Source organism: Staurois parvus, unplaced genomic scaffold, assembly GCF_062004578.1.
Source record: "Staurois parvus isolate SC_StPar_1 unplaced genomic scaffold, SC_StPar_1.0 ptg000090l, whole genome shotgun sequence".
Lineage (NCBI taxonomy): Eukaryota > Metazoa > Chordata > Amphibia > Anura > Ranidae > Staurois > Staurois parvus.
The window spans coordinates 15,795,145-15,811,201 of NW_028317886.1; the positions used below are offsets into that span (position 1 = coordinate 15,795,145).

General features: G+C 39.4%; 1 protein-coding gene across 6 annotated transcripts in view; it reads right to left on the bottom strand.

Annotated features, from left to right (window-relative positions):
* Window positions 1-499: 499 nt before the first annotated feature.
* The window catches only part of TRIM2 (tripartite motif containing 2), a 185,303-nt gene continuing 169,745 nt past the window's right edge, over window positions 500-16,057 (bottom strand). For all 6 annotated transcript variants that reach the window (XM_089670443.1, XM_089670445.1, XM_089670442.1 and 3 more), the window contains exons 10-12: window positions 13,991-14,061; window positions 11,620-11,760; window positions 500-6,677 (exon numbers count right to left, since the gene is read on the bottom strand). In XM_089670443.1, the coding sequence (XP_089526569.1) occupies window positions 6,525-6,677; window positions 11,620-11,760; window positions 13,991-14,061 (365 nt within the window). In that variant the 3' untranslated portion in view covers window positions 500-6,524. The remainder of the gene's footprint in view (window positions 6,678-11,619; window positions 11,761-13,990; window positions 14,062-16,057) is intronic.

Below are 16,057 nucleotides of genomic sequence, written 5' to 3' on the forward strand. Positions count from 1 at the left end.
CAAGATAGATTTAGAAATACCTAAAGGTGAACAGTAAAATAACAAATAGAAATGTTCAGTTGTTTGTTTAGTTTAAAGGGGGTTGATGCTCCTACAGGTTTTCTCCACTCTGTACCACCAATCCCACTTTTTTTTGCCACTTGTCAAGATTTGGGGCTGTCTGATGTCAACACGTAGCATGGAGGACCAGAAACATTGCCCTAAGTGCTTTTCAATGAACGATTGAACCGAGTTATATACATGGTTCAGCAACAGATTATAGGCAATCATTGAATGACTGTTGAACTGCCAGGTTGCCACGGGTTACTGCAGGTCATGTCATGTTTGCACAGCCTTGCTGAGTAAGGTCAGTGGTTGTGTTTTGCCTGGCATAAGGCTGGTAAGATCACATCCATTTTACTTGCAATCACGCTCCAGGTCACTCGCACATAGTTAAAATGATTCTCGGTAACCAGAAAAATCACATTTTCCAAAAATCCATGTTCTGAGAGCCAGTGTGTACAATCAAGCTGTTTATTAGGTTGTTGAGTTGTGAACCATTTATACAGGAATTCCAGTAAGTAGATGGAACATTTGTGTCATGAAGTGGATTTACCATTTTTTATACGTTTCTGCGGTTTCACAGAGCCAATAGAAATGGCAGCAGCTTTGCTGGGAATGCCTATGTGGCATATTCTAAACAACCTAGAAATATGGACTTTGTACCTGTGTGTATCATATGTGCAAGATACATAAATAATAGTGACATAGGCATTAACAAATAACTTCTACAAATACATTTAAATGCTTACATCACTTATAAAGTGCTGCCCAAATGTTTATTTTAGGTCCAGTTTAAATTTGACACAAAGCCATTCATTCTACAGTTCCTCCAATATGCTTTCATAGACTAATAAGACAAGAGTGTGGTAAGTTCATAAAGTGGTATAGATATGATCAACTGTCTAAGTGGCATTAGTGCAAGCAAAATATATTAAGTTTATAATGAATCCTAACAATCAGCAGTTTGGGATTTATACGGCTGATTAAAATTAAAAACTCTTGTGTTCATCGAGGGTGCCTGAAGTACAAAATTGAAGTGAAGCCTTGATATTAAACCACAACTTCAGAAAACCTCTAAATGAAATATTTTTATGCTGTTTTACCCAGATTTTTGCAATTCTGCTTAGACAGTGTTGTGGTTAACACACTCCTACCATAATATAGAACCAGAGAAACTATTCAAATCCTGTGGATCCCCGTGTTACCCAACTCACCTAGACCTATTGATTCAAATGATAATCCTCAGCATTGAAGGTCTAACTTTTTTGAAAATAGCAAAATCTCTTTCACTTAACCAGTAATGCTCCCCTCCTTAGGTTTGTTCATTACAGCTGGCCATACATCAGTAGAATTTAGTTTGAATTATCGTATGGACATTTAGTAAGGGCTGGCTTACACCTGTGCGAATTAACACAGTGTAATTTTAGTCCATTCATTTGAATGGGCTGAAATCAAACTGGATCACACTAAAAGTACTACATGCACTACTTTTCAAAAACACATTACCAGATCGCATGGTACTGCAAAATGTGTTTTGCGTTTCATTAAGAACATATTGACACCCACAACAGATCACACACCCAGTGCGTTTTAAATGCGGTGACATGAAAGGAATGCGCCTTTTTCCCGGACAGTGTTCTGGTGTGAACCAGCAGTAAAATAATTTGTACCGTTATGGATTCAACAGAGTTCAATAGTTTAGTTTGATTGCCATGCCAATGTTTCAGATTTATTGTTAGATTTCTGGATGCACATTACAGTAAGTATGATTTTTCCTACATCTAAAATTACATTCGCAGTTAGAATTTCACTCGAGAAAAATTTTCCATCCTTCTCCTTTGATTTTCCTTGTCACTGTGGTCAAAAACAATCACTGGATCATTGATTTGAACCTAATATTTAGAGGATCGATTGAATGTTCCAAACATTAAATTTTTCAAACAAGATTCTACTGCTGCAGGACCAGTTTGAGATACAGTATAGCCAGAGCATGACCTCAAAGTTTAATCCAACTTGCTTCTTCTCTGTTCGCTCTACGCTCTCTCTCTCTCTCACTCTTTTCTCACTTACTTCAGTGTTTTAATAAAAATCTGTAAAAAAAGAAAAAGGTTTGCCAATAATGGAAATGGACAAAGTGTTTAATAACTTGGGCAAACATCAATGATACATTGTTCACCACAGTAACAAGATATGCCCTCATTATTTCAACTCCAATAACCTAATGAAAGTTAGTCTCTTTGCTATGAGCCACAACACATCATTGCACTTTCTTGCCAAGTAAACCAGTTACAATCTGAGACTTTGCTACTTCACTATATTGCCTCTTTCAGCGATTTTGCATGAGATGCAATGATTATAGTCTAGCATTACACGGGATTGCTTTATAAAGATAGTTTTAATTGATAATAAATTATAAGGGCACCTTGTGATACAAATGAAATGTTATATTGCTCAGCTGACAGATTCATTTCCATTATCCATAAAATAACCGTTACAGGCCACATACCTTCAGTGCAAAGAGTATGCGTAGAGAATGTACACAAAGAAGACCTACAGAAGGCTGCAATTCCAAAGACTGGTTGGCTGAGGTCAATCCATATAACCTCTGGAGGCAAACTGTAAGTAGGCTTTTAGAAGCATGCACATCTAAGGGTGCTAAGGTGTAAATACTCACAGCCCAAAGCTCAGTGGGCTGAACGAAAAAAAAAAACCTGAAGAGCTCGTGAGGAGCTTGCTGTACTGTCTGATGTTGGTACAGCGATCTCCCTGCTGAGCTATAGTGTTCTGACAGGGAGACTGCTCCATCCCACCAGAATACATTGTTCAGAGCTAGCAGCCATTGGTGGATAGTTTTCCAGCATGCCCGTTTGACAGAAGCTGACCTTCGGCCAATTTCTGTCGGACAGGTGGGTGTACACATGGCCGAATGTCAGCTGGTTTCTATTGAACCAGTCAATATTTTGCCCATGTGTATGGGGCTTTAGACTGCAATGGCATTAAAGTAAACAAAAGTACATTTAAACTGGCAAGACTCTTGATAGTAATTCTAAGAACAGAAAGAGCAAGAAAAATTTTATATTTGCACACTTGCCTAATTTGTCTGGATATATTAGGAAACTGTTTAAAAAGTGCATCTATCCTTAAATTGGAATTTCTGTCAAATTCTAACGAACCCTAAATCCACTCCCACCCCCATTTTACAACTATCTACCCTGTAAAAGCAAAAAAATGGCTATACTTGCCTATTCTGAAGCTGTTTTGGTCTGGTCAAATGACTGACTTCCAGCACTGCTTTCAGTGTAGAAGAGGGACAGCTGACAATGGCTGCCCTTTAGTAAGGCTATGGGTGATGTCATCACCCAGGCTCTGCAGCCGTTGTTGCTGCCTCTCCTCTACACTGAAGCCGGCACCAGGACCTGCTCATGTGACCGGACTGGAGCGACTTTAGAATAGTTAAGTATAGACATCTTTCCTTTTATAGGGTAGATAGAGTAGTCTTAGAATGAGGATGGGAGTAGATTTAGGCTTAGTTAGAATTTGACTGGAATTCCATTTTAAAGACTTCACTCTCACAAACTAGAGATAGGGATATAATAAGTAGAAGTTAGTGGTTTTCAATATTTAATTTCTTTTTCACAAAACTATTGTAGAAAATCAGGTACCAGCTTGAAATTTTAAATTAAATGTTCTTTTCAGCCATTTTAGAAAAAGCACAATAAAGCAATCTTTCAGACTCACACATTGGGTTCCATTAGTGGCATTCTGTTTTGCCCAGTAAAGAAATTGTAATGCAATGTCAATGTTGATATTTTTGATTATCATTGGAAACGGTTTCAATCTTTAAAAAGGATACAGCATTATGTGCAAGCAAAAAATGCAACTTCTCTACAAGTCAAAAGACAAAACTGTAAATGTCAGGATACAAGTTTAAATAGGACAGCTCTAAAATGTTACACATATCATAACAAGAAAATCATTCCTTGTAAACAAATGATATGCTACATACATAACATCTATGGGATACCAATGAACATGCTATTACTAAGGACTGTTATTTTTCAGTTGCTGTTAATGCTTTTTCATATACTGGATCATATGTCCTTTACAAGATCAATAGTCTGAATGCACATTTCTCAGCAATAGTCTTTTGCCTCCCATTGTCACTACAGAGATGAATACAGTGCATCCAACAGCAATGCATGAATGCTCACAGATTATGAAGGGGGCATGGATCATTTCCCAGCATACCAGCTTTGCAGCTGAGTTGCCATATTAACACATTTCCCTTGGCCATAATATGCTGATCTCGCTCTGCCTGTTGGGTAAATAAACCCAACAGTGCAGTCCTAGATTTTTCAGCAGACTGAAGCTGCAAATCCCAGCTACAGGCAAATTAGAAATAATTCCTTTCAGTGGGGCTGTGTCCACACTGCAAGGGTTAATTTCTCCTTTTGTCTAGGGGAGAGGAGAAACCATTTACTTTCCTGATCCTCTGCTACCCCAGCAGATGGCACACTTTGCATGATCCAGGTGTGGACTGTTCATCCAGAGCAGGACTTTGGACCCTGCTCTGGACTTGATGACATTAGGACACAAAGACCTGTGGAGTGTGGTGGTGCAGACGCCACCTGGGATCAGTCTGAAGGGAGGAGTGGAGGATTCTAGAAAAATACAAGCAATTAACTGTGGGCGACACTGCAAGGTATATTTTTTTATTTGCCCAGAGTTGGGATTTAGGAGGAATGACTAACTGTACAGCTGTGAATATTATACCATATTTAGAGGACAGCTAAAATCAATATGACATCTATGTAAGGATTTGCTTTTCTAAATGTTCATCAAATCATAAATGTATAATTTGGACATTATTTTTGGCTGCGATATTGAAATACAAACAATTGGATCATTAAAACCTGAACTTATACAAGATTAGGGATTTTATACAAGATTAGGGATTTGTTTGTTATTGCCACTTAAAAGCAATTTAATTTTTGGTCAATATATTTGTTCCATCTTTTGCAGGCACCCTTCACATGAATTTACCTTAAGGGTTTTGCTGAAAGATTGCATTGTGAAGGCACACATCAGTTTGGGTAAGCTTTAAGAAGCTATTTTAACCCAACAAATCTAATGTTTCTTGTACTAAAAATTGGAAAGTATATAAAAACTGGAATGGATATAAATACATTCAAAACGTAGTCCAACGCAGAGCCTCTACACAGGCAGGTTTGGCCTTAACACATTTAAGCTTTGTGACTTTATCTACCAATGGTATTAAAGATGACTTAAATCACATAAATAAAATAAAAATATATATGCAATTAAATAGTAATAAAGTACCTCAAATTTTGATAAAAGAAATGTAACATTGGCCCATAATCACATATTTTTATGGCTATTTATCCAGCAAGGCCCCACACTGCCCTCGTTTTCTTGGGAGACATAAAGCACAATGGACCAATGTATACAACTGAACTATGTATATACTGTAACTGAACAAAAAGTAATGTGTGGGTGTGTTGCCTCCTCAGCAGCCAATCAGAAGCTTCCTTGAATACAGGTGGCAATATCTATTACTAGCTGCAACACACCCACTTTTCTTTCAGTTCTTATGCAAGCATCTAAAATAGCATTTCACAAGAAGAAAGCATGCAACTTTTCTAGTGCTGACAGTTGTGTCCTAGGCTGTAAAAAAAAAAAAAAAAAAAAAAGTCATTACTCAATTGGCAATAACTATAACCTGACCTCAAAATTCCCCTCTCACTTTAGCTTCATAATCAAAAGTTATCATTGCAATTTTTTTCTGTTTTGTATAAAAAATGGAAAAGGCATGAAATGAAACATCACATAGTTAATAATGCTTTATCAATGTTCACAGGATAAATAGAAGTGCACATACATTGTAAATGGCTGTGTAGAGAAGACGCAAGTCAATGTTACAAATGTGACAACATTGGAAAGTTTTAAACCCGAATACACGTGTACATTAACTATATTACATTACTGTTATTAAAGACAAAAGGTTGTATTTATCCTATGCTTAAATACAATACCTACCAAGATTTACATGTCTCATAGGCTTCCAGATTTCAGTGCTGGGCAAACAATGAGTGACAACAATTGATATTGTGGAACATGGAAGCTCAGATTAGGAGCATCCTATTCATAAATTACAGTTCTCCAAGAGGCCTAAGAGCTAAGTGCACGAGATGAGTTTTCTTTTATACCAATTGTGTTTGAAGACCTCCCCTAACACATTAATGGTGTCCTATATTACAATGGAAAGGTTATTCTTATAATGTGTAGCGATGAAACATTTGACACAGAAAGGAACCATCGCTGAAAAGTAAACATGGCTGAGTGAAGTTTAAATAAGGAAAGTCATTTGAAGATCACTTCAGATGAAAGGTGAGATGCTTTTATCCATCCTGAAGTTGGTTCATATCCAGTGCAGAAAATCCCACAAAATTGTGGCTGTCCATTTACTGTAAGTACCGGTAAACCTTAAAACAGTGATTTCCAGAGTCTGCTACGACAACATGACCATCTGATGTCAAGGCAAGTCCCTGTGGACCATAGAGTGGGTCAGCAGAAGTGTTGATGTAGGATAAAAATGATCCACTTCCATCAAAAACCTGAAGATTGAAAAAGAATTTGACATAAACAGATTGTTTACTTCTCAACTGGGATGTCCTTATGGGAGATTGTAGTACACAGTACTTCTAGTTTAAAGATGAACTCCAGGCAAACAGCGAAATATGCACTTGAAATACATACAGTATATGGATAATGTTCTATTTGGCAAAAGATTTGTAACTATACAGTTAATTAGAATTGGATGGACTTTGGTCTTTTTTCAGCCAGACTAACTATGTAACTATATAGTTGGAAAAAGATATGGGTCCATTCAGGCAAACATGTACAGTCAGGTCCATAAATATTGGGATATCGACACAATTTTAACATTTTTGGCTCTATACACCACTACAATGGATTTGAAATGAAACGAACAAGATGTGCTTTAACTGCAGGCTGTCAGCTTTAATTTGAGGGTATTTACATCCAAATCAGGTGAACGGTGTAGGAATTACAACAGTTTGCATATGTGCCTCCCACTTGTTAAGGGACCAAAAATAATGGGACAATTGGCTTCTCAGCTGTTCCATGGCCAGGTGTGTTATTCCCTCATTATCCCAATTACAATGAGCAGATAAAAGGTCCAGAGTTAATTTCAAGTGTGCTATTTGCATTTGGAATCTGTTGCTGTCAACTCTCAAGATGAGATCCAAAGAGCTGTCACTATCAGTGAAGCAAGCCATCATTAGGCTGAAAATACAAAACAAACCCATCAGAGAGATAGCAAAAACATTAGGCGTGGCCAAAACAACTGTTTGGAACATTTTTAAAAAGAAGGAACGCACCGGTGAGCTCAGCAACACCAAAAGACCCGGAAGACCACGGAAAACAACTGTGGTGGATGACCGAATTCTTTCCCTGATGAAGAAAACACCCTTCACAACAGTTGGCCAGATCAAGAACACTTTCCAGGAGGTAGGTGTATGTGTGTCAAAGTCAAAAATCAAGAGAAAAGACTTCACCAGAGTGAATACAGAGGGTTCACCACAAGATGTAAACCATTGGTGAGCCTCAAAAACAGGAAGGCCAGATTATAGTTTGCCAAACGACATCTAAAAAAGCCTTCACAGTTCTGGAACAACATCCTATGGACAGATGAGACGAAGATCAACTTGTACCAGAGTGATGGGAAGAGAAGAGTATGGAGAAGGAAAGGAACTGCTCATGATCCTAAGCATACCACCTCATCAGTGAAGCATGGTGGTGGTAGTGTCATGGTGTGGGCATGTATGGCTGCCAATGGAACTGGTTCTCTTGTATTTATTGATGATGTGACTGCTGACAAAAGCAGCAGGATGAATTCTGAAGTGTTTCTGGCAATATTATCTGCTCATATTCAGCCAAATGCTTCACTACTCATTGGACGCCACTTCACAGTGCAGATGGACAATGACCCAATTCATACTGCAAAAGCAACCAAAGAGTTTTTTAAGGGAAAGAAGTGGAATGTTATGCAATGGCCAAGTCAATCACCTGACCTGAATCCGATTGAGCATGCATTTCACTTGCCGAAGACAAAACTGAAGGGTTAATGCCCCAAGAACAAGCAGGAACTGAAGACAGTTGCAGTAGAGGCCTGGCAGAGCATCACCAAGGAAGAAACCCAGCGTCTGGTGATGTCTATGCGTTCCAGACTTCAGGTTGTAATTGACTGCAAAGGATTTGCAACCAAGTATTAAAAAGTGAAAGTTTGATTTATGATTATTATTCTGTCCCATTACTTTTGGTCCCTAAACAAGTGGGAGGCACATATGCAAACTGTTGTAATTCCTACACCGTTCAGCTGACAGTCTGCAGTTAAAGCACATCTTGTTTGTTTCATTTCAAATCCATTGTGGTGGTGTATGGAGCCAAAAACCTTAGAATTGTGTCGATGTCTCAATATTTATGGACCTGACTGTATGTGTAAGTTTATTTAAAAATATACATATGCATGTTGTGCATATCAAATTGTCTGCAGTCTTGTAATTCAGACAGCCCTGCCAGATAATTTATCCAGGACTGGGAATTCCACTCTGACTATAGTACAACAGGACACAGACAACCTCCACTTATAGACTGAATAATGGAGGATAAACAGCACACTGATGAAGCCATCCCTTTGCTCGCCCTGATCTCTCCAACTCTCTGCATATTCACTGCCAGCAAATGTGCCCTGCTTCTGAGCTCAACTAGCCACTAGTGCTGGCCCTCTCTCTCCCAGTTCTTCTACACAGTGGATAACAAAAGACTGAGATATAGAAACATTCTGTTCTGTAACTAGCTGCTTTTATTAATAGATTACTGCAAAAACTGCTGTTCATTCTGTTTTTTAAACCTGAAAAAGTGAGCAGAGCATATCCCTTTATAATGCTTACTATCTTCAATCCAAAGCACCTAGTGTGGTTCCTCTCTGATCTCAACTCTCTCAGCTATCTGCATGACTCACTTCTTACAGTCTAACTTGACACCACAGAATCCCAGGTAATGCCCTGACCAGGGACGGACTGACCATTTGGAAATTCGGCACTGCCCGAGGGCCTGGGGTCAGTAGGGGGCCCCATGAGATGCCCCTGGTACCCTTTTCATAGGCTTTGACTTTGGGCAAGAACACAGGGGCCCCATGATCCCCTATTGCCCGGAGGCCCCATGAGTTGTCAGTCCGCCCCTGGCCCCGACCCTCCCGCCAGCACACAGCAGGTGACTGAAATCCCAGGTAATGCCCCGACCTCCCCCCCGCCAGCACACAGCAGGTGAAGGATAGCCTCTGCTGTGCATTTTTCTTTACAATTCTGTGTTGAGATGGGTTTGTCCTTTGCCTCCATTCAGGTCTCAGGTTACACTGATCTCTCCTCTGTAGTCTGTGCAGTGTGTGACATCAAATCCCCACCCCCTGTCTGCTTTAGCTGCGAAAAATCCTTTGATTTGTGTTTTAGAAGGTAGTACGGAAGAGATTGCAGAAGATAAATGGATACAACTTATATAGGAGGATTTGTTTTATCTCTATATATGACCTGAAGCTTGTTATCTCACTTTATCACAGACAAACATCTTCATTGTATGTTCATAAAAATGCTGCAGGCTACTATAATTGGTAACAGCTATTAACGGTTTATCGGAGCAACATGTAACTTAAAGAGAAACTCCACCCAAAAGGGGAACTTCCGCTTTAATTCCTCCTCCTCCCCTACCACATTTAGCATGTATTTTTTTTTGGGGGGGGGGGGGCGCTCGGATTGCCTAGTCCTCCTCTCCCCCTCCCTCCCCGCAGTCTTCTAGGACACATCACTGTGGTCCCACAGGACTGCAGAACCATTATTCACAAAGCACAGCAGCATGCACATGTGCAGTGGGCAGCCAGCTGTGAACACAAAAGCAGCATAGCTGTCCACATTTAGGTTGCCGCCGCCAGAGCTAGTGAAGAACTAGCATGGGTGAGGATGCTGCTGGATCCCTGGACAGGTAATTGTCATTTTCTTAAAAATCAACAGCTACAGGATCTATAGCTGCTGACTTTTATTTTTTTTTTCCCCCAGAGTGAACCTACACTTTAATCTGGCTGATCAAATTGCTGCTGGTTCAGGAGGGAATGAATGAATTCTGATCAATGTGCGGCCATCCCCACTCGACAGAAGTCAATTATTTGAATCAACTTCTGTTGAAGGGACACATTGGAAAACTGTTCATGATCAGCAGCTACAGCTGCTGAAAAGTGTATTGAGACAGCTACGGATGCTGCTGTCAGAATACAATGTCCTGGTGGGGCAGTTCCTCCATCCACTTTGATTGTGTGGATGGAGGAATATGTTCGTCACTTTCATTTAGCCTGCTGGCTAAAAAAAAAACAAACAAAAAAAATAGTGTATGGCCATCTTTAAAGTCATTACAAAGTTTCATCTTGCCTATTTTGTCATGGGCTAATATACTGATATAATGACAAAGTCCAGATCATGTTATACAAGTTTATACCAAGATTTCAATGCTGAAGCAAGAAAGACATGTCACAATAAACTATACTATAAATAACTCTCAGTATAGGTCTACAAAAAGGAAAGGCCAGTGCATCCTCCTTGCAGTACACTTGCCAATGTGGACCTTTGACACAACCTTTGAAGCTTTAATGCTTTTTACCTCCAACATATTTTGCAGGTCTTTATTTTGTGCAGAATCTAAAGGGTGGTAGTGGTGGGCTCTCTGTGAATGTAATAATGCAAACAACCAATGTAAAGTAGGGTGTTTCTCCTATATTAAAAGCCTCCACCCTGCTTCCATCATTACCTCACCTTTCTGCACCTTGGAGCTTTGACAGTCAAGCTCTGTTTACTTTTTTCTGCATGAGATACTATATTTAATTACACAAAATGTCATGAAGATGTGAGGCATACTTTAATATTCATGCTGACATTGGCAAATGGGTGTGCTGGAAATAAAGGAAGTTCTGCCAGTTTAATTAACAGAATTCTATATTGTAGGCCTTAGTTCTAGAGCATCAAAATCATACAAAAGCAGTGATTGCAAGATATGTGAACTCACAAAAATGTGTTATTTTTTAATAGGTGTAAGTAATTCTATTTAGATCCTTACATTGCAGTGCTGCTCTTTGGAATCAGGACATTTTGCCCCTTGGAAACCTGATTCAAAGCATGAAAGCAGGAGCGTTGTCAAAGACATTTTAAGGAGAGTTTGCATGCTGGTTTTGTGTAATCAACTACACTTGTATTACAAGCTCCAATCTCATTTACATCCATATCAATGCATGAATATATTTAGCCAATGTCAAAGACAGCCATCTGGAACATTCTGAATCTAAGTACGTTCAAAAGATGTCAATCATCTTGTTATCAGAATATTTTTCTGGTCTTGCTGTTGGCTTGCAGTTTAATCTATCATGTTTATTACATAACAGATATGTACAGCATATTGTATTTCCAGAAAGCACAATCATTATTTTACAGAACTTACTTGTATTCTGCTGTTTCCCCAGTCAGCTACAATGATATTTCCATTGGAATCTACAGCCACTCCTGTTGGTGCATTAAACTGTCCATTGCCTTCTCCATTTGAACCAAACTTCAAGATGAACTCACCATCTTGGTTAAATACCTGGAAAGAAAAATGTAATCATAAAATGTTTAAAAGATAGAGCCTCTAATAGTGTACATATAGTAAGGACTGATGTATGCTATTCTCTAAGGCAGGCATGTCAAAATGGTGTTTTTTAGACCACATGCATCCCTCACTCCTTCTATGTGGCCCTTAGGGGGTTTAAGAATTTGCATGAAACCTCAGCTATTCTCCAGTTGATGAAGGCAACCCTCACTTACATATTTTGTAGCTGAATACTCCAGGACATGTTTTACGTACTGTATATGTTTAAGTTGTAATTTCTACTATAATATTAATAATCAAAGATATAGACTTTTCTAGAATTAGAGATACGTTTTATCTGCTTGTATCTGTGCTTGATTAGCTAAAGTGGAGGGCAGGAGAGACATTAGGAGTCTAATACACCCCAATGTCTTCATAGAGAACCTGCTCAATGTTATCACATTTTAACCGCCCTTGTGATAGCAATAAACCTAAATGAAAAAAACTGTTAAAATTGTAATAAAATGTAATACAAATAAAAAATTACAAGTAACTTCACTGCCCTGTGCACACCTGCGAATGCAAATGACCACACAAGGTGCACACGTATATATAAACTGTGACTGCACCAAACATGTGAGTATCACTGCAAACACTGTGATAACAATAATTCTAGGCCCCTCATTTACAGTTTACTCTAAATGAGCTGTAAAGGCAAAGTGTCACCTATTGATAATTTTGGGTACCATACTTTTCCTCCATATTTTTGGCCACATGCGGTTTTGAAACTTGACACATTTGGCATCGGTTTACACTATGTCATCTTTTATTTTATACAAAACAATAGGGCAGGGGTGGGCAACTGTGGCCCTCCAGCTGTTGGTGAACTACAAGTCCCATCATGCCTCTGCCTTTGGGAGTCATTCTTGTAACTGTCAGTTTTTCAATGCCTCATGGGTCTTGTAGTTCTACAACAGCTGGAGGGCCACAGTTGCCCACCCCTGCAATAGGGGACTAAATTGCGACGGTGTGCAATAAAATTAATTTTACTGTATTTTTTCATGAAAATATAGATTTAGATAGTTGTGCAAATAACGTGCAACATAAAAGAATTACACAATCTTTTTATTCTACACGGCCTTTGCTTTCAGAAAATGAAATCATGTTATGGCGGTGCACTGTTACCGCTGACAGGGCTTCCATCTTCACTTATCTTCTTTCCAGGTTTGCGGGCCCTTGCCACTTCAATGGCCGAGCTGCAATGACATCACTCTCATGCATGCGTGCGGGAGTTATGACCGCAGCACAGAGCTCTGAAGGACAGCGTGAATATGCCGTTCCTTCAGAGCACATGCACCGGTGATGTCACCGGCTGCCAAACAAAAGAATATCTCCTAAACTGTACACGGTGCAGTAGGAAAAAAATCACAAAGTTTACTACTGTTTTAAATCTGCCCCCCCAAACTTATGCTAACTAACTTGTGTAAGAAAGATGTGTATATATTTACCTATTTTCAGGTCACTTGGATCCAATGACATGATCTCCCCTATGTAAGCCAATAGCAGCTACAGGGAAGAGGAGAGGGCACACTAACAATGGCTAGTAAACCCTACAGTGTTGACATCACTCATAGGCTTCAATGGCCCATCCGTGGTTGGCGCTCCTTCCTCTACCATGAGCTGCCACTGGCTGACACAGGGGATTTGGATCACATGACTGAACCAGGGCAGACTGAAATGCGTAAGTTAAATACATATTTTTTACACGTTAGTTAGCAAAGGTGTTAGGAGGGCAGAGAGGGCAGTTTGAAGGTTAGTAAAGTGCAAGTTGGTATTCTACTTTTAAGTAACTTTATAGTCAAACATGCAGATTTTAACTTTAAAAAAAAATAAATAAAAAATGTTAAATGCTCTAGAGCAGCCTCTCGACCTTTTTAACATAGAGGAACCCTTAAAATACCTTTTCGGTCTCAGGGTGCCCCTGCTAATTACTATATCTACAGCTCACAGTGCAATAGCATGACGGTCAATGGTAATGTCCCTTACATTGGTGATCAGTGGGAAGAATCCTCCTTACAGATACAGTAGCTAAAAAGATAATCAATGTCAGTGGTTACTTTACTGAAGTGTCAGGGAAGGATTTTCAGTGAAAAAGCAAAACATTAATTACATCTTTTAATGTAACAGTACATGAGAATACGTCAGCCTAAAAACTATTCAGAGTAACAAATTTAAAAAAAAGTACCTTGACAGAATGGTTATGGAAATCCGTTACAATTATTTCATTGTTGCTGTTCACAGCGGCAAAGTGAGGTCCTAAAAAACAAATAATTACTCTCTGAATTACAACAAGACCAGAGTTTGCTACGTGCAGAAAGAGCTGTCATTCTGTGCATTAAGCTGTGGTGATACACAGAAATTTATGGTCACAGAAACTAATTCTACCAATACAAGCAGCTTTGTTAGCAGGACATACATCAACACATACAAATATACATCATCTCCTATTGCAAACAATGTGTCAGGATCACTCTACTTTATGTGACAGCCTTCACCATTCCAGTCGATCAGGTCTGTCAAATATCTTTTACTAGTTTTTGAACAGAAGCACTTGAATTTCTGGAAACAAAATGTCTGAATAGTCAGACAGTTGTGTGCAGATCGAAGAAGATTTGTAGGCTGACATTGTAGTCCTCTCCTTCTGACAATGATAGCAGTGTGTCAGTTTTTGTAGCTGCCGACTTATTTTTTCACAGTGTGACTGGAACTCCGCTTTAGCATGTAAGCTTTTCAAACCAAAGTGCAGGGTTTGTACTTTGAAATATCCTATCCAATCACCAAACTGTGACTTCCCCAGCAGGATTAGCTGGGTATGCTACAATGCTGTCTACTTATTGGCTCAATCAACAGAATAGGTGCATCATATGTAATAATACAGGCTTTTGCAATTATAATAAAAAAAAGGTGGAAGAAAATAAAGCGGAGTTCTAGTCGCGCTGTGAAAAAATGATAGTCAGCAGCTACAAAAACTGTAGCTGATGACTTTTAAAAAAAAGAGCCACTCACCTGTCCCACGATCCCACTGTGTCCTCTCCGCAGCCCGTTTCACCAGCTGTCTGGTGTTCCAGGTGCAAGCATCTTCAGTGTTGGCACCCGGCTGTGACAGTTTGCAGCTTCACAGCCAGGTGCCCACTGCACATGCATGAGTAGTGCTGCACTTCCTGAATGAGTATGGAGAGGGAGGGTAGGAGGACAACTTCCGCTTCTGATCATCTAGGCGATCGCAGCAGAGGTAGGAGTGGGTACCTATCAATTTCAGTTACCCGCCCCCCCCCAGCTCCCCAAAGGTGCCAATCCTTAATGGAGAGCGGGGGACCAGTCTTTAAAGCGGAACTTCCTCTTTTGGGGGGAGCTCCGCTTTAATGTCAAATACTGTACCCGTTCATTTTGTACATTAACATAATAGTATTTTCTGTTTACAAGCAATAATCTTAGGTCATCTACCAAAAAATGATATCAAGAGTACCGGTCATGAAGTAAAAAGAAGGGACAATCCATTATTAAGTTTGCACTAAAGTAACCAAAGAAGGATGAGGTGGGGTTTTCAACTCCTGTTATTAGGCATCGCATACTTCTACAGGGATATATGGATACATACAGGGTGTTTTTTCTCAAAGAAAAGGGTGAAGGTACCCCCCCTTTCAAGTCACCCCTTGTCCCTTTTTTTCCACCCCCTACCCACCTCCCAGTACAACCCCTTTTAAAGACTACATAACCAAGTATAATTTTGTGGTGCTAAGGAATTCGTGAGGAATTTGTTAGTGATAACAGGAAAAGCAGTAAAATAGATCCCCAGCAGCCAGCAACAATAGACCCCCAGCAACAATAGATCTTCAAAGAAACAATAGACCCCCCACAGCAAAATACCCCCAATAGCAATAGATCCACCTCAGCAACAATAGAACACTGCCAGCAGAGAGATGGATGCATCAACATGCAGAAATAAGTAAAGGAGGTAATAGACCAGTACTTTGAATTAAACGAATCCAAGCAGGTTTCTATTGCCATGATATGGGAAGCACATAAAGCCTATATTAGGGGAATACTGGTCTCAATAAGGGCCGAGATAAAAAAAGAACGGGAAAAAAGAATTAGGACATTAAGTGGAAGAACTAAATCAGCTGGAACCACTGCATAAAAAAAATAACTATAGAATTACAACAAAAAATAATAATAAAAAGAGAAGAGTTGAAGGAATTCCTTGAACAAGAAACAAGGAAGATTTTTAACAGGGTTTCGAAGGAAAGTTATC